This window comes from Ochotona princeps, chromosome 8 (genome assembly GCF_030435755.1).
Source record: "Ochotona princeps isolate mOchPri1 chromosome 8, mOchPri1.hap1, whole genome shotgun sequence".
Classification (NCBI taxonomy): domain Eukaryota; kingdom Metazoa; phylum Chordata; class Mammalia; order Lagomorpha; family Ochotonidae; genus Ochotona; species Ochotona princeps.
In genome coordinates, this window is record NC_080839.1 from 32,240,228 (window position 1) to 32,263,808 (window position 23,581).

General features: G+C 36.9%; 1 protein-coding gene across 9 annotated transcripts in view; it reads right to left on the reverse strand.

Annotated features, from left to right (window-relative positions):
• Positions 1-23,581, reverse strand: part of CCDC88A (coiled-coil domain containing 88A) — a 133,700-nt gene that overhangs the window by 42,376 nt on the left and 67,743 nt on the right. For all 9 annotated transcript variants that reach the window (XM_058667810.1, XM_058667811.1, XM_058667809.1 and 6 more), the window contains 8 exons: positions 21,375-21,456; positions 20,309-20,467; positions 16,032-16,178; positions 14,419-14,563; positions 9,957-10,141; positions 6,037-6,174; positions 2,981-4,051; positions 1,531-1,658 (listed from right to left, as the gene is read on the reverse strand). In XM_058667810.1, the coding sequence (XP_058523793.1) occupies positions 1,531-1,658; positions 2,981-4,051; positions 6,037-6,174; positions 9,957-10,141; positions 14,419-14,563; positions 16,032-16,178; positions 20,309-20,467; positions 21,375-21,456 (2,055 nt within the window). The remainder of the gene's footprint in view (positions 1-1,530; positions 1,659-2,980; positions 4,052-6,036; positions 6,175-9,956; positions 10,142-14,418; positions 14,564-16,031; positions 16,179-20,308; positions 20,468-21,374; positions 21,457-23,581) is intronic.

The window sequence follows — 23,581 nt, forward strand, 5'->3', positions numbered from 1 at the left end:
TCTCTCTGACTTCCAAATAAAATATACACATTTTAAAGAATGAAAAAGTATATCATATGATATCAAGAGCCCAACGAGAGTTGGGTTTATTAATTTTTATCAGAGTTATTTAAGGTGGCTATATGCTTTGTTTTGCCAGGAATGTACAGGGACCAGTCCAGTAATCTAGTGACTAAAGTCCTTGCCTTGCATGTGCCGGGATCCCATATGAGCACTGATTCTAATCCTGGCTGCTCCACTTAACATCCAGCTCCCTGCTTATGGCCTTGGAAAGCAGTCGAGGATGGCCCAAAGCCTTGGGATCCTGCACCCAGATGGGAGACCTGGAAGAGGCTCCTGACTTCTGGCTTTGGACTGGCTCAGCTCCTGCCATTGTGGCCTCTTCGGGAGTAAATCATCAGACAGAAGATCTTCCTCTCTGTCTCTCCTCTTCTCTGAGTATCTGACATTGCAATAAAAACAAATATATCTTAAAAACAAACAAACAGAAAAACAACATGCAGTACACAGTGTCTTATGTGTATCAGGCAATGAAGTTTAGATTAAAAAAAAAAGCGATATATATCCAGTATATTAGAAGTCAACTAAGTTGGCTATTTACTTCTGATTCTTTAAGCTAGTTTGTCAGGATATAATTCTATAATTAACCTAATAATGATTCCTACACTTAATGTGAATGCTATAATAAATACCTTAATTAACTTATTCTCACTATAGAACTAATTGTTTTAAAATACCAATCTATTTTATTGTCTTTGAATATTCTCAAAATTATATTATATCCCAAGTAATCAGCATTATTTCTTCCTAAATAACATATAATAGATATTAAAAAACAAGAAAAGTAATGAGTAGATAATAAAATAAACATCACTCATAATTAAAAACATCCCAATGATTTCACATCTAGATTACATACCAAATAGCTGAATGTTAGATTTTAGTCTGTCCAAAAATCAGTTCAACTCTCTTTGGTAGACTGTAATTATCACTGAGGAATAGAAATTCCCTTAAATGTATACTGGTAGTTTTAAAAATTAAAGGGCATACGAGTTCTGTTTTGTTTTTAATCTGTGTGGTAGGACCTAGTCTTCTACACAGTTTTTCAAACCTTAATTGCTTCTTGCTATACTTTCCTTTGTTACATATTTTTCCTCCATTACTCTTTAAGTCTACATTTTGGTAAACAAAATAATTAAAGAACTGAGGTGTTTAAATACATGATTCAAACAAGAAATCTGATTAACCACACTATGTCAGGACAGGGAGTTTCTTTGGGTGTTAATATGTTACTCTATCTTCACAAGCAAGATGGCTCTGATTTCTTGTTATCTAAGCAGTATGTTTTCTTGCTCTGCAATTGTACTTATATAATATTTTAAATTTTCTTACACCAATAGATTTTTTCTTTATTATAGATCTTTTTTTAAAGAAAACTGTCAGCAACAGGGTGAAATGCATAAATGAGAATATTCATGTCCAAACAAAACAACAGTTTCAAGTGGCTGCCAAATTAGACCCCATACTCACCTGTCATCAGAACTTTGCTCATCACGTAAGAGTCGTTCTTTATTTAACCCTATCTTTTCAAGTTCATGAGTTAACTTTTCAAGATCATTGTTCATTTGTTGAGTCTTCAATTTTTCACTCACCAAATCCTTATTTTAAGAGGAATGCACAACTCACATTAAAAATCAAGAACATAAACATCTAAGAAAGCAAGGCGAGGCTGCAATTACTATCATACACAAATACACATAATTTGAAATGGGAAAGCAGAAATGTTGCACTTTTCCTTCCTCATTAAAAAGAGTTACCCAACAATGTTATATCCTAGCTGAAACATATTCCCCTTTTCTTTTTTCTAAAACTTTTTTAACTCAAATGTTAAAAAGTATAAAAAGGAGAGACTCTTGTGAACACACACTTAAGCTTTGAAACTGTGAGGAAAAAATTCACAGAGTAATTCACTGTAAAATATAATACGCTAGAACTCTAGTGCATATTTAGAAACAACATCCCTCCCTGACAATAACTCCCCCTTCTTCCCGTGGAAAAATCTAAGGTTCTGATCTACAGGACTAGGGGCTGTTCAGACATTCAGGTAAATGGAACCAAGTGTTCATGTTTCTAAGACTGTGGAACAACAGGAAAAAAATCAACAAGGTTCCTCTCAACGCCTATTTACCAGAAATCAAGATTTCCCAACATGATTATTCTTAGGATGCTGTTTTAAATTGAACCAAACAGGTTATAACATCCTGTATTCCAAAGGGATGGGGAAAAAAAAATCTTTAAAAAGAGCCAAAACTTGTTTCTGAGAACATTTTGCCTGACTAGTCCCATACATTTTAATTCTTCTAAATACATTAATCCAAGAAATTACTAGTTGTTCAGTGTTGACCTTTAAATTTACTCTGATTTGCATTCTCCAGTTTACAGGTCAAAACTCACAAAGCTTTGGAATTGGAATATTAAGGCTTAAATATAGAAATTAAAATCTGTCACTGATGTATTTTCTTTGTTCCTGAGAAGTACCGAGTGTTTCCACACTTTAGTTCTCTAAACTGACAAATGGAGATAATGCCTATAAAAGGTTAGTTGTAAACATACTAACTTGCATGATGTTCTTAACCTACTACTTGGCAGCATCCAGTAAATGGGTCACTGTGTTGCTTCCAATAATATTACGTGTAAGAGTTTTAATCAAATAATATTATGTTGAAATCCAAGTTTAAAATTGTAATGTAGTAACTGAAATACCTCAAGTAAACCTTACCACTATTGTTTAAAACAATTTTTATACATCTTTTCAAGTTCAAGAGAAGTAGGAAACTTGAAAACTACTTTTAGTTTTAATCCTGAAATCATACTGAACCAAAAAGGATGTAAATTACTGATGAGTTACAAAAAAGCTCAAAAGAAGCTTTGAGTTAAAAGTATACAAGATATTTGCCTTAAACGTAGGTAAGATATTTACCTCTCGTAAGGTAACCAATGTTTTTATATCAATAGTTGCTCTCTTCACAAGCTCCTTATTTTCTTTCTCTAACTCTTTCAGACGAATACAAGATTCTTTATAGACACTAATCTCTTTGAATAGAGATTTATTTTCTTTTTCTAAATTTCCAATCTTCACATTGTTTTCTTCTAATGTAGTGTCTTTTATTTCTGCTTGCTGACGGAGTCTCTTATTTTCCTTCTCCAAATGCTTCTTATCCTTTTCCAGCTGAGAAGTCTCTTGCTCCAGTGATTTATTTTCTTTTTCTAGCTGTTCTAGTCTTTTGCTAGATATTTTTAATTCTTCTAGGTTTTTCTGCAATGTTTGATTTTCCATCTCTAGGTCTTGTAGTTCACTTTCTAACTGTTGGATTTTTTTATTGCTGTTCTCCAGAGCTTTCTGAAGTCTCTGATTTTCTGTATCTAAACCCTGGTAGCTAACTTCTAAGCGTTCTGTTTTCTTGCAAGAAGCTTTCATGAGTTCCAAACCTTTCTTCAGTTGCTCTTTTTCACTTTCCAGTTCTTTGTTTTCCAGTTGCAGCTGAGCCATTTTCATGCTGGCACACTTCAAAGACTCCACATTCCTTCGCAGCTCTAAGTTTTCCTCATCAAGTTGGGAATTCTCCTTTTCAAGGGATTCTAACTGAAAAGTTAGGTTTTTAAAGCTATCCAAAGTTTTCTTCAGTTTTCTGTTTTCTTTTTCTAGCTCTGAATTTTCATGTTCTAAGGCCTCAGTTTTTTCACAAGTAATTTTCAAGTTAGTTATCTTTTTCTGTAACAATTCATTTTCTTTTTCGAGACGATGCAACTCATTTTCAACTTCCTCTGCTCGTTCTCCCTTTTCTTTATAATGTTCCAATTCTTTTCTAATTTGCCTTTTTTCAAATTCAATCTTACTCAACTTGCTACTTGTTTCCTTGATAGATTCATGGAGAATTTTATTTTCTTTTTCAATGTCTTTCACTCTTGCTTCAGCACTTATCTGTGAACGCTGCCTTAAGGAAGACACTGTTTGATTCAGATGTTCATTTTCCTGTTCCAATATTTTAATCTAAATCAGAAAAGAAGGAAACAATTAAAATAATAGGAGCAAAACTAAGTATTTTTAACTACATGGCTTTAACTTCCAAAAATTAATAGGACAAAAAGAAAATAAAATGTGCTACATACTTTTATCTTTTAGTTCCAGAGATCACTGTGTACATGTATCAACTAGGTGATAAAGTTTATGTATGTTGGGAGTTTACAATCTAAAGCATTCAAAGAATGTCTAATTACATACTTCAAACTCAAGTATGAATACAAGTGACAGAAATGCATATACCTCCCTCAGGACATAAGGTTAGACTTTCATTAAAGACTTACTTTTTATTTGAATGGCAGATTTATAGAGAGAAGGAGAGACCAAAAGCTCCTGTAGCCATTGGCTCATTCCCAAATGGCTGAAATAGCTGGAGTAGACCTGAGCTGATCTGAAGCCAGGAGCCAGGTACTTGTTCTGGGTTTCTCACATAGAGAGTGCCCAATGACTAGAACCATCTCTGGCTGCTTTCCCAGGCCATAAGCTGGGAGATGGATGGCAAGTGGAGCAATCAGGACATGAACCTGCGTCCATATGGGTGTCAGGACTCACAAGTGGTGGGTTAGCCTGATGAGCCAGTAAGTCAACTCACCTCATTAAATAATTTTTACAATGCTTATACCACAGTGAGTTCTCAGGTATATGGAGGATATGCTATTTATAGAATATACTCTTCCCCGCCCAAAGAATTCAAACTACAGAATATTAAAATAACAAAATTAACTATTGACACAATTGAAAAACTAATTCATCCAATTTACAGCATTAACCTAATGTAACAGGTACCAAAATTTAGTGTGTTAAATAATTCTGAGGAGTTTGTTAAAATAGAAATTCATGTTAGTGCTAGAATTTTGTTCTGAAGCTCCAGAAAAACTGCATTTTTATAGGTGTCTGGAGACTCATCTTGGGCAACATAAAACAAGTGAAAAACAGAAATTCTAAAATGATATATCTCTTAATTTATCCAGTTCTTACCCTCCTGAGACATAAAATAAGAATGACAAACACTGGAAAGCAAATATGAAACATTACAAATGAATGCTGTTACCACATTTCTCTCTTAGTATGATCAGAGTACAGCTATATTTCTGCCTAAGCTCACTCAGGGACGTTACATTTTGCAAAACCACTCCAAAAACAGTTGAAAGAAAAGGCACTGAAAAATTTTATAGTGGATGATTAGTAAGCATTTTGGCAATTGAATAAATAAGCATTATTCTAACTTTTCTAAAATACATAGGCTAGAAAACAAACATGCACCAAGACTCTACTGGATGCCTAAACAGAATTCAAACTTACATGTACTATTTTCTTCTATTCATAAGTGTTTCTGATAAAAACCTTTACAAGTATGCATAGTAACAGATTAATAACAACAACTTATCATGGACCTTGACAATCTCAGCACACCTGGTTTTTCTTTCCTTATTAAGAACTTTACTTTCATACTTTAAAAAAAAAAGCTGCTTTTGGAAGCACCTCTAATATTGTACTCGGTGATTATGATTGAATAAATTAAGGGTTATTTGAAAATAGGTACTGTCATATCACAACAGTCCATCTGGTAAGAGATTAACTAAGTGACAAACAGCCAGGTGGCATACAGTGTACTGTGTAGCAGAAAGGGACAATTTATGTCTTGGGCAAGATGAAATAGGATGTTAGGAGGTTTTACCACACTACCAAGAATGGCACCTAATTTAAAAACTTATGATGCACTTATTTCCGGAAGTTTTTGCTTAATATTTTCAAAATACAGCTGAGGTCGAATAAAACTAAAACCTCAGAGGCAAACCGGGAGAAAGGGGCAGACTGTTATAGTTGCTTTAAAATCTAAAAATATCTACTAAATTAATGTCCTTTAATGCCATATCAACATTTACACACATTTTAAAACAACCTTTGTTAACATATTTGAAACATATTGCTCTCTTAGAAAGAAATTTATGAACCTGTCTCTCTGAATTTTCTCTAAGTGTTTCAATTGTTTTTTCAAGCTGTGCTTTCTCCTTCATTAGATCTTTGCTTAAATTTTGGCAATTTTGAAGACTTTGCTTTTCTTGAATGATCTCATTTTCAAGCATTTCGACCTAGAAGAAGATAAAATTACAAAACAATATATTAAGTATTTTTCATGATTAGAAACATGTCAAAACAAAAGAGTCAGATACAGTTTTAATGTACAAAATGGTGAAATTTAAGAATGCAGAATAGGAAACAAGTAGCATTCCATGATAATATTAGCAAGTTATACAAAATATGCAGATATGACTATCTTTTCATCTGTATACATAATAAGGTTTATCTTGTAAATACAAAGGCAAATCCAGCTGACTAAATGAAAACAACGTGCTACATGCAACCGTACATATGTTATTGAAGACAAACTGGCTTGAATGGAGTTATACAGTAAAATTTTAATGATAGCCAAGGAATTTCAGTGGGTAAGAAGGGAAAAAAGAAAACAATGCTAGAGAAAAATGAAAAAAGCCACCATGAAGTTTTTTATCTTAGGCTTAAATTTGTTTCCAACAATATGTTTTTAGTATTAGTTGTGGTAGGTATTCAATCTGTTACAGCAAATTCAAGCTACAAATACTCTAAATTACCAATGTTCCCATTATTGTATAACTTTCAGACCATGTGATTAAAAACTCCTACTTTTAAAATTCTTCAGGTTTAAATGTTAAGTCAAACGTGAAGAATTCTAAATAAGGTGAACTTTTCCACTTTTAACATCAATGGAAGATAATTTCACAAGTAAAACATTCTTCCAGTAATATCTCAAAGCATCAAGTCACTAATCTTAGTCAGTAACATTAATGTCTCAGAAGCTTTTAGCTGTCAATAACTACTTAATCCAGCTCTCCCATTACAGACAGAAGCAAATTGGTTATTACATCAGGGTTCAACCTAAACATCCCTCATTTAATAAATTAAAAAAAAAAATGTTAGACTCATTAAAAATTCATTAGACTTGTAATTTCACAACTGAACTACACCTTATCAGCTCAATTATGATGACAGCACCAAAGTCCTGATTCTCCTACTTAAAAACTATGATGACGTTTCTGTTCAACTAAAGCCTAATTAAAATTCAGGTTTAATAACACTAAGCCTTAGTCTCTAAATACCATTTCCCGCCGTAAGAAACATGGGCTTCCAGTTCCAGGACAGGAAATGTTAAAGATGAGCTCACGATATTTTGTCATGGCAGAAAACAATTGCTCTCCAAGAACTATGAAGTACAGATCATAAGCATTCAAGAAACAGCTTTGAATATTTTAAACTTTTATTTATTTGAAAGGTAGAAAGAGGAACAGACATCAACTGCTTCGCTCCCCACATGCCTACAATAGTGTTGAGCCAGGGCTGGGCTAGGCCAAACCCAGGAACCTTGAACTCAATCTGCATCTCTGACATTTTTTACACTTGATCTTAGTGAAAAAGACAAGAAGCAACCTCTCCGACAGTTGTTAAAGAGGCTCTTATTAATTCAAATTGGAATGCTGAAAGAACACAGCGGACTAAAGCATTTCAAATTTTTTTAACCTATGAATCCATTATACTAAAGCAATCCTACTAATTATTTATAATAAGCAATTCATTATTTGGAAAGAGGTAAATAAATGGAAAGAAACACTAATTCTGTTTTCTCCCATGTGAGCTGTTCCTTTACTGTCATTAATTCAACCACTAAACTATGAAGGAATGATGCTATGATAAATCTGCCATCTCAGTCTTTCATCAGCAGTGGTAAGCACTGGTTGTCACGTCAAATAACAAAGAGAGACAAGAGATAATTACTTACTGACTGAAATGCAAATAATTCTTATAAAAACCTCTAGATAATAATGAATACAGGGTTAAATAACTTGTTAAGTGACAAGAAGGAGGCAATCAGCAAAATCTAAATTGTGGGAAAAAAACTAGTAGAAAAGTAACAAAGGACCCTTAATAGAAAAATAAGTAGCAAAAAAGTGAACATAAAAACTAAAATAAAGGGTCCAATGCAATAGTCTTGCTTTGCATCCACCGGGACCCACACGGGTACTGGTTCCTATACTGGTTGTCCCACTTGCCATCCAGCTCCCTACTTGCGGCCTGGGAAAGCAGCTGAGGATGGCACATGGCCTTGGGGCCCTGCACCTGTGTGGGAGACCCGGAAGAAGCTCCTGGTTCCTGGCTTTAGATCGGCTCCACTCCGGCCATTTCAGCCATTTGGGGAGTGAACAAGCAGATGGAAGATATTTCTGTTTTTCCTTCTCTCTGTACATTTGCCTTTCCAACAAAAATATAAATAAAAAATAAATGTATTCATAGAATCAACTAAAATAAAATAGACTTTTGGGTATACAGAGATGAACTGATTATACTGATCCGATTTGGGTTCAAATTTAAAACAAAACATAAAAAGCAAAGATCATAAAGAGAATAAGTTAAATGGAAATAATGATCTAAAATTTGATGACATTAGAATTCTTATTTTAATGTCATTAAAGTTTTAATTTTAATTAATTATTAATGACATTAATATTTTAATGACATTAAAAATTTTATTAATGACATTAATATTTTAATGACATTAAAACTTTTATCTATGTCACTTTTTTCTTACTTTTACAATTTTCTCAGGGAATGGCGCCATGGGTTAGCAGGCATTCCACATAGGCTCCACTCTGAGTCCTGGTTGTTGGCACTTCCAATCTAGCTCCCTGCTTAAGACGTGAGAAAGTAGCAGAGGGTGGCTTAAATTCTCCGGTCCCTGCACCCTCAAGGGAGACCCAGAAGACACGCCTGATGTCTGACCAGCTCAGATCCAGCTGCTGCAGTCATTTGGGGAGTAAATCAGTGGATGGAAGATCTTTCTCTGTCTCCCCTTTCTCTGTAATTCTCCCTTTGCAATAAAAATAAATAGAAGAGACAGGTTTTCCATCCTTTGGTTCATTCCCCAATGGCCATAATGGCTGGAATGGACTTGTCTGAAGCCATGAGCCTCTTTTAGAGCTCCCAAGTGGGTGCAAAAGCCCAAGCAGTTGGGCCATCTGCTGCTTTCTCAGGGGCATTTGCAGAGAGCTAGGGCTACAAGTGGAACAGCCAGGTCTTGAACTGGGGCCTATAGCAGATGCCAGTGTAACAGATGGCGGCTTTACCTGCCCACACTACAATGCTGGTAACCCAAAATTGATTACTTTAAAGGGATATACACTACAAAAATTTGTTGGTGGGCCCGGCGTGATAGTGCAGTGGTTAAAGTCCTCGCCTAGAATGCTCCGGGATCCCATATGGGCACCGGTTCTAACTCCAATGGTCCCGTTTCCCATCCAGCTCCCTGCCTGTGGCCTGCAAAAGCAGTCGAGGACGGCCCAAAGCTTTGGGACCCTGCACCCAGATGGGAGACCCGGAAGAAGCTCCTGGCCCCTGGTTTTGGATTGGATCAGGTCTGGCCATTGTGGTCACTTGGGGATTGAACCATTGGACAGAAAATCTTCCTCTCTGTCTCTCCTTCTCTCTGTATATCTGCCTTTCCAATACAAATAAATAAATCTTTTAAAAAAAATTTATTGGTGAAATGTCAACTATGTTGTCTAGGATGTACAGGAAAATCTAAGACTTGCTCCAAACTGACTGTGAAGCTGGTAGGCAAGAAGGCAGACAACGGTTAGAAATGAAATATGATAGTCTACAAGTTAATAACTGCTGAAGCTAAAAAAAAAACGAGTATAGGGTTATTAATTTCTACTTACGCAGTTAAAAACTTTTGTAAATTAAAATCATAGTAATGGTACATTAGAAAAAGAACAATACATGCGTTAATCATACTTTTGTACATATTTTTAAGTATTACAATAATTATTACATTTTTATTTACCTTTTTACTCAGCCTCTGATTTTCTTTTTCTATTTTCAGTATTTTGGAAGTGTTGCCTTCTACTGAATCCATGCTACTACGAAGCTCTTCAACAGTTTTTGTCAAGCTCTGATTTTCCATCTCCAACTTCAATAACCTACTTGATGTCAACTCATTCACTTCATGGCCCAAGGATTTCTGTGGTGCTGTAATATTGGAAAACACACCATCAGTAAAAAAAATCTGACTACTTTTTATGATTTAATGCCTGTACTTAAATTTAATATATATTACACACACATATATGTGATTATATATAATACACAATAGAAGAGAAAAGATAAAAAGTTAAACTCTGAACTTCATAGAATGCTGGCAGAAAACAAAAATTTACACTAGGGTTTCAATTCTAAGTTCCACGAGACAGTAGCTTATTGACAATGACCAAGTCACTTTGACATTGATGAATCTTAGGTTATTTTAATAAACACAATTACTGTTCAGTGTACCTCACAGGGTCATTGCCACTCATTTTAAAGTGGGTACAGGGCTGTGGCACAGTCAGCTGAAGTGCGACTTGCAACACCAGCATCCCATACTGGCATGCTAATTAAGTCCTAGCTGTTCCAATTCAGATCTAGTTCCTGCTAGTGCACCTGTGAAGGAAGTGGAGGAAGTTCCAAGTCCTTGAGTCCCTGCCCTATAAAAATCAGGATGGTGTTCCTGGCTCTCAGCTCAGCCCTGCTTATAAGCCTGTCACTGAAGCCATGGGAAAAGGGAAGTAGCAGAAGGACGATTTCTCCCTCCTGCCTCCCTCTCTCCATTTGCCTTTGAAGTAAGTAACTTTATTTACTTGAAAGGCCGAAGTACACACAGAGAGAAAGAATGAACCAGGAGCTTCCTCTGAGGCTCCCACTTGGATGCAGCGGCCCAAGGACTTGGGCCATCCTCTGCTGCCTTCCCAGATGCATTTGAAGAAGCTGAAACAGAAATGGAGCAGTGAGGACTCAAACCAGCACCCCTATGAGAAGCCAGCATGGCACTGTTTTGCCACAAAGACAATAAATACTTTCTTCACTCACAAAAAAAGACATCCTATGCCACATTAAAAAAAATTAAGCAGAAAGTTTGAGAAACAGCCCTAGTGTGATTGAGAAACTCAAGGCAGAATGTAAATTATACTAAAAAAACTGTCTTTTAGGTAAAAAAAATTCATGCTAAATATATGTGCATAGAACAACATCTGCTCTATTTTGCCAAGATAATTGTGTTCATAATTAAATTTTTGCATTAAATTGTTTTAAAAAGGAAACCTGTTTTCTTCTGTAAATGCTTTACATAAAGTGAAACCTAATTATTTTTGATCTTATAATATCAGACTCATTAAATACTTTACTCATTAAATACTAGGGTTTATAAAATGAAATTTTTTACTTAAGGTTAATTTTAAAATCCTACATTTTCAGAAGGGAACAGGATAAAGACATTGTACAGCATTACTAAACCTGCAATTTCTGCACATGCTTGAAATTCTCCTGTGTAAAAAGCAAAGCAACACACATTATATGCACACACACACAGGTATACAATCTCTTCAGAATTACACACTTAAGCAAACTCCACAGTGTAAGTCAAGAAAGCATAATAGTTTTTACTTCAAAATCTTGTTTTAGGGCCTTGTGCGATACCCTCGTGGACACTGGTTTATGTCCCAGTGGCACCACTTTCCATCCAGCTCCCTGCTTATGGCCATGGAAAGCAGTCGAGGATGGTCCAAAACCTTGGGACCCTGCACCTGCATGGGAGACCCAGAAGTGGCTCCTGGCTCCTGGCTTCAGATCGGCTCAGCTCTGGCTGTTTTGGCCATGTGGGGGTTGAATTAGTGGATGGAAGATCTTCCTGTTTCTCTTCTTTGCATATCTGACTTTCCAGTAAAAACAAGTAAATCTTTACAAAACAAAACAAAAAGATACTGTTTTAGTCATGGTGTAGCTACTTTTCTACTGAAAATTGAGATTCTAAATTCCATTAGTTGCCTTAAGTCTTTTTGTCTTTGAAATGTGAAACTTCGTTATTTTATCAAATGATTTCAGTTGAGCTCCAAGTTCATAGGATTGTACAACTCATTTACCTATTTACTTGAAAAGCAGAGTTAGATAAGAGGAAGAGAGGCAGAGAGGTGTTCCTTCTGCTGAATTCACTGCACAAATGGCCCCAACAGCTGAAGCTGGACCAGTGTGAACCAGGCACCTAGGAGCTTCTTCCAGCTCTCCTCTCTATGTGGGAACAGGGGTCAAAGGACACGAACCATCTTCTAACACTTTTCAGGTACATTAGCACAGAGCTGGATCAGAAATGATCAGCCAGGACTTGAACAGTGCCCATGTGATGCTGGTGCTGCTGGCAACAGGTTTATGTGCTATGCCACATCACAGGCTCCATAAAATTCTTTACATTTTAAATATATTGAGCACTTTGTTTTTAAAGTTTGCAAAGCAGGATTTATTTAGGAAAGGGAGAAAGACAGCTCCCGCCCTGGTGACAGGAGGGGGCTTCAAGGGAGGTAAGACCCAAGGAAATCTAAGACAGAAAGAGAAATCTCCTGCCATAATGGAAGGAGGGGAACACTTTTTTTTAACTTTGTAATTTTATCACTTTTCACATAGTTGTAATGCTGTCACTACTGATACATTTTACTTATGTTGCAAAACATAATTTCGGGGCATTTATATTGCTGAATGGTCAAATCAAGCTTTTTTTTTTTTTTTTTTTAACTGGAAAGTCAGATATACAGAGGAAAGAAAGCAGGAAGATCCTCTGTCCTCAAGCCAGAGCTGAGCCAATCCAAACCCAGGAGTCAGGAGCCAGGAACCTCCTCCAGTTCTCCCACGCAGGTGCAAGGTCCCAACGCTTTGGGTCGTCCTTGACTGCTTTTGCGGGCCACAAGCAGGGAGCTGGATGGGAAGTGGGGCTGCCGGGATTAGAATCAGCATCTGGGCTCGGCAGCATGGCCTAGTGGCTAAGGTCCTTGCCTTGATCCCATATGGCCGCTGGTTCTAATCCCGGCAGCTCCACTTCCTCTCTATCTCTCCTCCTCTCAGTATATCTGACTTTGTAATAAAAATAAAAATAAATCTTAAAAAAAAAAAAAAAGAATCAGCATCCATATGAGATTCTGGCACATGCAAGGCAAGGACTCCAGCCACTACTACGCGTGACTCTAAGCTTTTTTTTTTTTAAAGATTTATTTATTTTTATTTGAAAATTTTAGAAAAAGAGACAGAGGAATCTCCCATCCACTGGTTCATAGCAGTCACACCTGGACCAGGAACCTGGTGCTTCATCCAGGTCTCCCAAGTGAGTGCAAGGGTCCAAGTACTTGGGCGGGCCATCCTCTGCTACTTTCCCACGCCATAATCAGGGAGCTAAATTAGAAGCGGAACAAAAAGGACTTTAAATGGAGCTTAGATGGGATGCCTGTGCTGTCTTAAGAACACTTAAAATATGCTTTCTTAGTGATTTTCAAGCACACAACAGATTACAGGTCTCCCATGAGTGGCAGAAGCCCAAACACTTGGGAGATCTGCTGCTCATTCCCAGTCACTAAATTATCAGGGAACTGGCACCGATACGGGTTGCTAGCATTGCAGGCAGCAATTTTACCTGCTTTTTCTTTTTAAACAAACAGCTATTTATATTAATTTATCTGCAAGGCAGTTACAGAGATATATAAAGAAACCTTCACCATATGGTTCACTCCCCAAACGTGTGCAACATTAAGGGCTAGGTTAAACCTAGGAACCTGGAGTTTCGTCCAGGTTTCCCACATGGGTGCAGGGGTGCAAGGCCTTGGGTCATCTTCTGTGGTGTTTCCAGGTGAATAAACAGCAAGCTGGACTGGAAGTAGAGCAGCAGCCAGGAGTTAAACCTACTGCACCACAATGCTAGTACTTGGGAGTTCCAGTATTACAGGGATGTAACTGAGCTGGACTGATTTGCAGGAATAATTTCATAATGGAGACTATATTTTAGTAAAACAGTCATACAGATCCTTGACTTCCTTGGAGTACATATTCATCTAAAAATCTCCTGCTATCTTTTGTTTTGCTATTTAAATTCTCCTGCAGTGAAAGAATATGCTGAATGTCTAATACAACTTCGTGTTCTATTTACTAGATAGGTATATTTCTTACATTAATTAATAGGTATCATAGCCTTTTATATTAATATAAAATAATGCTTAAACAAAACAATCAAATCCTTTATCATATTTAAAAATAAACTGTAGACATGCAAAGGTAAGGACCATACTTAAGGAAGCATAAATAATGTAGTACAGTGTAAAACAATATTGAGGCAGATAGCTGGCTTTCTAAAATAACTCTAGCTAGGCAAAATAAAGAATTCAATAAAATATATAGAAACCTCAACACAAATACAACTTATTCTGTTATCTATTTAAGTAAAACAAAAATGAGAATACCTTCAGAGAGTTCACTAGTTCTGGATATCTGTTCCAGCTCCCAGCCAAGATGTAACGATTCGTCCATACTTTGCTTCTGTGCCATTTCCAAAGTCATGTTTTCTTCCATTAACTCTTCAATCTTTTTTCTATCCATATCACGTTCCTTTTTTTATTAGCAGAGTAGAGAGATTTTTTTAAAAAGCTAAGGAACAGTATAATTTTAAGCTAATAATTTTTATTTTTTAAGGTTTATTTTCATTTGAAAGGAAATTTACATAGAGAAGGAGACACACCACCTGCTGATTCACTTCTCAAATGGCTGCAAAAGCTGGAGCCGAGCCAGTACAAAGCCAGGAGCCCGGAATCTCCAGGTCTCCCACGTGGGTGCAGGATCTCAAGGCTGTGGGCCATTCTCCACCGCTTTTCCAGGCCACAAGCAGGGAGCCAAATTGGAAGTAGAGCATCTAAGTCATGAACTGGCACCCATAAAGGATGCTGGTGCATGCAGAGAACCAGTGAGGGGAGCCATTGTGCCAGTAACTTTCAAAATTTTTATTTATTTATCTTTTGAAAGACAGAGATCTCCCATCTGCTGCTTCACTTCCCAAATGCAGACAACTAGTTTAGGTCAGGTCAAAGCCAGCAGCCGAGAACTCAATAAATATCTGTTACATGGGTGTAGGTAGCCCAATCACTTAAGCCACATCTTGCTACAACCATGGTATGCAGCAGCAGAAAGTTGGATTCAGAAAGTGGAGCCAGAACTTGGCCCTTTAATATGAGATGATTTAATTCTTAGACCTAATATCTGTCCTTCTCATAACTTTTATGATCAGAAACTGAGTAATATTTGTATAGGTGTCTGTTCCTTACTACTTCACTTTGAAGGTTATCATTAGTTGTAACTACTATTGGTCACTACATTATTCCAAAGTTTGACATCATGCTAAAGAAATGTTTGGGAACATCATTCTCATGGAGAACACATTGTCTTGATGATATAACAAAAGAATTTTGACTCAACCCTAGATCTTAGCAAACAGCTTAAAAAAAAAAAAAAACTTAAAAGGCAGAATGAGATTGAGAGAGTAAGAGACTGTATTTCTCTATATGCTCCTTCACTTTTCTATTGCCTACGGCAGTGGAGCTGAGCCCAACTGAAGTCAGACGCCAGAAACGCCAACTGGTCTCACATGATTGGCAGGTACCCGACTACCTGAACCATCACCTGCTGCCTCCCAGGGTGTACTGTTGGAAACTGGACTGGAAGGAGACAGTGGGACTTGGTCCAAGGTACTCTGATACAATATATAGGCATCCCAAGCAGGGAGGCTTAACCTAACACACTCCCCTATTTCTATATTTTCAAAAACATGCTTATACAACAGCTGCTTTACTGTGATCCTGAAAGCAACAAACAAAATTAAGCAATAATCCACTGTGACAAAAACAGAAATTTCTACTATTCCTGTGTTCTTGTGAAGTTGGAAATATCTAACTTATTTGCCTATTTGTCTTTTGTTAAAAACTTAGGGATACTAGACATCTTTGTCATTTTAGAGAAAATAAGATGAATCTAAAAATATTTTTCTTTTGCAGCTATGTCATTGATTTAAGCCTATAAAACTTACCATTTCCATATCATGCAATTTGGCCTTCAGTTGTAAATTCTCTTTTTCTAATTCATGTAATTTATCAGAACGAGCTCGAGTTCCTTCTAGTTGGTCTTCCAACATGGTTTTTGTTTCTAATAAAACTTGATTGTCTTCTTTTAATTCCTATAAATATTTCAACAGACTATTTGTAATAAATGTGTTGTTATGTTAAATTTTTAAAGATCTTTCTCATAAAAATCCAAGCTGTTCATATTAGAAGTTACATGCAACATTAAAGCTATTGAGTACAAGAAAACAAAGCTAATGTTTTCGTGCCTTCATTCCTGGTCTGGCCCCCACAATTTAAGCTATTATGAAACAAAATACTAAGCCCTTATATTAGGAAGAGTGATATTAGCATAATTTAAAATGAAATTGTCAGGGTCTATTTAAGCTTCTTAGTCCCAAGGATGAGAAATTACACTCAAGTAATCTAACATATTTAAGACACAAGTCTCCACAGGATCAGAACTTACTTCACCAACTAAATTTCAAGATTTTTCTCATCTTCACAGCAAAGGGATTGAGGTATTTATGATAAAAACAAAAATACTTGAACTTTGGGTTCATGATAAACCATATTCCATGGGTCTACTAAGAAATATACAATATCTTATGGAAATCCTTAAAAATCTCTATATTGTGAAAGTACATGCCCTCAGTTCTATCTTGATAAGTTATGTGCCTGTGGTTTTAAACTGAAATCTAAATAAAGAACATTAAGACAGCAGAATACATGATGATCCTTTGAAAGTATCATACATACATACATATAAGTAACTAACAAACAGTTAGTATGCACTTTATATTTGCAGCCCAACTGGGCATATTTACTGTTAACTATCAGGCGAAAAATTCTTGAGTTTCTCTTACGTTTTAATTTCTTGATATTGCATATTTCCTCCTTCTTACATTAAAACTGATCAGAAGCTCCTCTGTTTATAGACAATTAGGTAACTAACGGAATGCAAAGACTTTTTTTTAAATTTCATTTTATGACAGTTTCATAGGCTCTGGGATTCCCCAAGCTCTCCCCTCCATATTGAATTCCTCCATATTGTTACAGTAGTAAAGTTCATATCCAGTCATGATTCCTTCATTGCTGCCATGGACCATGCAGAGTCCAGCATCTTATTGTCCAGATAAATTCAACAGTTTCATTGGGAGACCATCCTTGGTCTCAAAGTAGAGCTGGCAGAATATCATCCCCTCCAATGAAAAACCCCTACACAACTTCAACAACAGGAAGAAACATGGAAATTAACAACATCATGAAGTTAATTAACATAGTACTGAGTGACCAATATGCTAGAAAATGCAAGTTCTTAACCACATCCTGTAACTACTTCATTGACATCTTAATTCTAGTTTATATACAACTGGCTGCTATACTCCTTAGAATGGTTATAGGGTACTATTCAGCTGCCTCGTGTCTATTTTCATTTTCATATTTAGCAGCTTATAGTATTCAGGCATGACTTTTACTGAACTTTGCGAATTTTAGGATAGTCCAAACAGGCTTATAACTCTAATAAGCCATATGCTAACCATTGAGGAACAGAACAATTTCAGAAGGGCTATGCAGAGAAATCATCAATACCTTAGTGAGGAGTAACTGATCTTCGTGTTCTAACTAGTAAGATATATGGGAGTCCAATCTGACTTTCTCCTGACTCTTCTAAGCTTTCCTTATTGGTCTCTGTCTATCTGATCTAATTTTTTTTTGTGGGGAGGTGGGCTCCAGAGCGACCCTGATGGTCATTGCAAGAGAGGCTGGGGAGCCAAAATTGGAACTAAGTAAGGACCAGAGAAAGCTCCTCTCCTGAGTCGTGATGGAAGTTTACTGTTCTTCTGTTTCTGAGCACTGCTCAGGGCTCCTGGCTGTTGTTCTGGTGACATTAGATCCTGTGAGGAAGGATCTGGGCTTCTTTCATCCCGTGTGGGAGATCCAATAGGGAATGGTTGACCTCAGAGTTCTCAGCCTACAAGGGCACTCCAATTCCCCGTGGTCTCCTTGGCAAGTTGGGATATAGTCCTTGGTGCCCATATTGATAGTCCTTGGTGAGGTACTGGGAGTCTCCAGGGTTAGGATACAAGCCTCCTCCTGTCCTATTGTTCCGCTCTGGGGTCCCCTCCTACTCTGTGCATATGTTAAGAGACTGTCAGCATTGTTCTTGGATAGCACTGTATATCTTTATAGTTTTTGCTAACGTTTAATGCAGATTCGGGTTTGCTGTCAAGTTACCTGTACAATCTTGATAGATTATATTTAACATATTTAACATATTTAACATCTTCCTCACACACTCTAAGAAAGTGGAAAATTTCTCTGCTCTCCTGACCCATTACATAATAATATAGGGTATTAAAAGCATATCAAGCTTTTCAGTTTTTTGATGTAGTTCATAAGCAGTCTGTCACTCAATGATTACTGGTTCATTGGTTACATCACAGTATCTTATTGCGTGTGATACAGGCTGTTTGAGGGTGTAAAAAAGTTACAATTTACAGGTATTATTTTTAGGATTGACATAATTTCATCTTAAATTAAGGCAAACGTGGTAGCTAACCTTTTGGGACTGGTTCATTTCCCTTAGCATAATGGTTTCCAATTGGGCCCATTTGGCCACGAAGAAATGCATTTCATTTTTTTTAAATAACTGAGTAGTATTCCATGGAGTAGATGAACCATAGCTTTCTTATCTATCCTTGCCAGCAAGTGGTGTTGGTGGTTTTTCGTATGTGAGCCATTCTTACTGTCATTAGGTGGTACCTCACTGATGGCTTAATTTGGATTTCCCTTATTGCCAGAGAGCTTTAGCATTTTTTCATATGTTTGTTTGTCACTTGGGTTTGTTCCTCTGTGAAGTGTCTGCCCATTTCCCGTGCACATTTCTTGAGTGGTTTGTTTGTGTTGTTGTTTTAGTTGTTCTGGAGATCTTTGTATATTCTGCAGATTATCCCCCTATCACCTATGTAGTATGCAAAAATCTTCCATTCTGTGGGTTGCTTTTTTATTTTGTTGATTGTTTCTTTTGCTGTACAGAAGCTTCATAGTTTGATGTAGTCCCATTTGTTTATTTTGGTTTTGATTGCTATTGCTTTGGGTGATTTTTGAGGAAATCAGGGCCTACACCTAAATCTTGCAGGGTGTTTCCAACATTTTCTTACAAAAGTTTGAAGGTTTCTGGATGTAGATTTAGGTCTTTTATCCATTTATATTTGATCTTAGTGTAAGGTGAAAGATGTGGGTCTAACTTCTTGTTTCTGCAGGCTATCAACCAATTATCCCAACAGCAGTTATTGAAGAAACCTTCCAATTTCCCTGGATTGTCGTCTGATTTTCTGTCAAAGATTATTTGGCTGTGTCTGTGTGGGTTCCCCTCTGCTGCTTCTATTCTACTCCATTGATCCTCCTCTCTTTCTGCCAGTACCAGGCTGTTTTAATAACCACCACCCTATCTTATGTCCAGAGGTCTGGAATTGTGATCTTCCCTGTTAAATTTCTATTCTTCAGGATGGTTCTAGCTATTCGTGGTTTTTTTGTATTTCCAGATGAACTCCTGCATCATTTTTTCCAGTTCTATGAAGAATGGTATGGGTAATTTGATTCGATTAAATCTTTTATACGAAACTCAACTTCGTCTAACTCTGTAACCATTAAGAGCAGAAAATATTTTTTTTCTAATTTGTTTTCATATGTAAAAGCAGATTTAAAAAGAATCCACGAACAATGCACATTATCTTTTAATTTCGTTTCTCGACAAACTCTTCCCCTTGTATAATTTCTTAATTAATACCTTTTTATCTCAATTAAGTATCAATCAGAAATATATTTTGCTTTTACTTCTAGGAGTACATCTAAGATTAGTAGGGATAACTAATCATTTTGACCATATACGCTATTGTAAACAAAATGCTCAGTCTTGACACTACAATGAATAATACTGCTGTCATTTTACATTAAATTGTCAGGGCATATTTAAATTTATTAGTCACAAAGATAAGGTCTTCAGAAGTCTGTCCTACTTAAACGTTAAATAAAGGAATGGAAGAGTTCAAGCCTGTCCAAAAAGTCCTTTGTAAAAACGTTTAAGCAATAATGCTGATCTACCATGAGTTAAACCCTGAATGTATTTACTATTTACTCAACATTGCAACAGTTTTTCTCACTTAGAGAGTATATTTTACACATTTTGAAAACTCAACTCTTAAGGGAAAAAGCACCATAAGTGGTTAATTACACAACATACCTCAACTCTTGCCTTATAAAATTCAATGTCATGTAGCCTTTCTTTATATCTGGTGACTTCACTTTCAAGCTTATCAACTCTGATAGCCTTCTCTCGAAGTGCATCTAATTCATCTCGGTACATTCTTGCAGAACGAGCATCCGAAAGCAAATTCATGTTCTAAATATTAACAGTAACAGTATTTTAATATTTTTTATTTTTAAATTTTTTTGTTTGTACATTTTTTCAAATGAATTTGAAAACTCTCAGTATTTATTTCTGATACGGTAAACACAAAAAGACATTATCCATATGAAAGAATGCACGTTCATTTTTTAACAGGTGTCTTAATTCCAGAAGAACTGGGAACTTTTACAGGAAATACATACACTAACAGCCCATGACCATGACTCTCAGTATCACTCAAAAGGAAGGTTCCATTTTATAATTCCTCAAAAGGAGTTTCCCCCACATTTAAAAATGTTAACTTAGAGGAAGCAAAGTGAAGAAACAAGTGTGCAGCCTTATACTGATTCTTACTAATGATCAGTTAAAAAGCTAACACACCATTCTTAAATAAAAATGAAAAATAAAGTGATTTAAAGAAGTAAGCTTTTGAATACTTTCAATTCAAGGCCTTAAATAAAACAAAAAATACTGTAATTCTTAAAACATATATGGTCTGATATGATTTAGTAGGGAAAGAGTGAAAAATTAAAAAGCATTCTGTCATATATGTGTTAATCTAAAACAACATCAGAGAGCAAAGACCCTGGGAGAAACAAATGGTACAATTCACAATATATACATAGGTGTTCTGGCTCCCACAGTCACAGAAACCAAAAATATATATGTATTAAAAAGTAAAACAAAGAAACAAAAACAAACTTGGGCTTTCTCCAGTCCTATGAACACTCTGGTTCTGGCATTTTTTTGAAAAGAAGAAAGAGAAGAGGAAAAATTAATCAATTTCTTTAAGTCTTAGCTACCTTATTTGTTTATATAAAGTGGATAAAGGTTATAAATTAAAAAGGAAAAAAATTAAATTACTTGATGGCCTTATATAATTATGGTTCTGGGTACAAACCTCTTGCTGTAGCCTTTTTAGTTCTATTTCCATTTGCTCAAGTTCCTGTTTACAGTCCAACAACTGTTCAGTCTTTTCCTCCCTGAAATGCAAAAATATACTGATTAAAGAACAAGTTTACTGCTTTGGAAAGCTATGATTAATTGTCTATTTAATGAAAACATTAATTACCAATACCAAATAATTAATTGAACACTTATCAGCAATAACTCCACCCCAGGGAGAAAAAGAAAGCAATGTTACAAATTTATATCAGATATCACAAATCAAATTTCACCTCGATGTTCTCCAAAGGTTTGTCAGTGAATCACATCCCTGTAGTTCACAATGTGATTTCTCTCCTTCACTTTGCCTATCCCACCACCCGCTTTGTTCCTACTCCACTCTTCTCTTTCTGCATCTCTCTCTGTGTAATCAAGGCAATTAAGCCACAAGATTTTCTAAACCATGCAATTCCAAGTCTGATATCTCTAAGGAGCACCCAACAAGTTTCAAAATTCACAATGGGCGCAAAAGAAAATTATGCACTTCCAGTTCTATTGGCTTCTGTATTACACTCTATAAACGTCCTTAAACAGTCTTTTTATTGTCTTTTAATTGCTTTACTTCTACCATTATTTATCTCCATCTCAGCATCCTCAAAGTAAGCCTCCATTATCTAGTTCTCTACCTCCTACTGTTTAATAATTAAAGGTAAAAATCATATAAAATGACCTACAGCTCTTATCTCCTCATATTCTCATGTTTCAAAGCAACATGCTTTCAAGGCTTTAAGAAATTACTTGGGAGGCAGAGATGCAGAGAGATAAGAATTCACTCTTCAAATGCCTGCAATGGCTGGAGTTTTAGTCAACACAAAAAAACATAAGCTTGGAACTCAAACTCAAAACAAGTTTTCCCATGTGAGTTGACAAGGACCCCCCTACTAATGTCATAACCTGTGGAATGGTGAAACGGAGTGAAGCTACTCTTTAAATGTAGACTCGCTAATACAAAATGTAGGCAACCCTAACTAGTGTCATACTTGCTAGGTCCAACACTCACCTTATACATAATACTTAAAGAAATAAATACCGAGGGGTTCAGGCCTTGGGTTTGGGGGCAAGTGCCGCTCCTCACAGTGTGGCGGCTGTGGGGGGTGCCCCTGCCGGGTCGGACCCAATGCTGGGGGCTCATGCCAAAGACACTGCCACAAGGCAGTGAACCAGTCCTCGGCCTCACCCAGGGCGGCCAGTGCACCATGTGGTGCCAGGCTTTGCCTACTGGCTGTCCGGTGGCAAACTCTGGGGTTTTTTAAGATATGTTTGCTGCCTGGGGACACCCGTGACTAAGTCCAATTTTAGTGTAGGTGAGTAGTGAATTTTGGGTGATTGATTCCCAGTGACAGGGTCATGGAAGTTTTAGGCATGCTTGGGGACTGAGACCTAGTGGTTTGGAAGGAAGTACCCAGGAGACAATTACAGTTAGTCAGATATACCAACCCAATTCGGAATACAGAAATGGCCTGTTTTCCTAGAACATCACTGATCGTCACACACCAGCCCACACCAAAGCTATGGATGGGGGCCTCTTTGGCAGTGATGGGTACCATTACCCAAAGGTTTGGTGGAATGGTGGAGTGGTCACATTTGGCAGGGTCAAGACTCTATCCAGAACGCGAGAGAACTTGGTCTGGGGGTAGACTCTATGGGGCTGTGTGGGCCCAACCCTATGGAAATACAAGTTCCCCTGGTTAGCTCGCAAGCTGGGGTTGGGATGGACTAAGCTAGATGTGACCATGCCACCTGCCATTACACACGGGTGCAGGAACCCAAAACAGTCAGGGTAGGTCCAGGCAGCAGCACCTGAAAGTGCATCCTTTAACAGGATGTGGGGTGGGCCGTGCTGCCACTGGAAGGGGACAGAATGGACAGGGCTGAACAAACCTTAACTCACAAGAAACAACAGAAATCAGGTTGGAGCACAGGTCATGCCAAGTAGGTCCTTGCACCTACTGATCTGCGTAAGACAGGGATGCTAAGCCACAGCATCTAAGGGGACAGGACAAGAGAGGGGCTCCACCAAGTTGAATCATAGCAAACACTGGCCTTCACGAGATCTAAGGCTGGGAACAGGCCTGGTTGGGCAGCTAAGGGGATAATCTAGCTGGGTTGAGTTTCCCACCAATGAGCGCATGGGCTATAAATGGGGCTGCATTCCGATCAGGA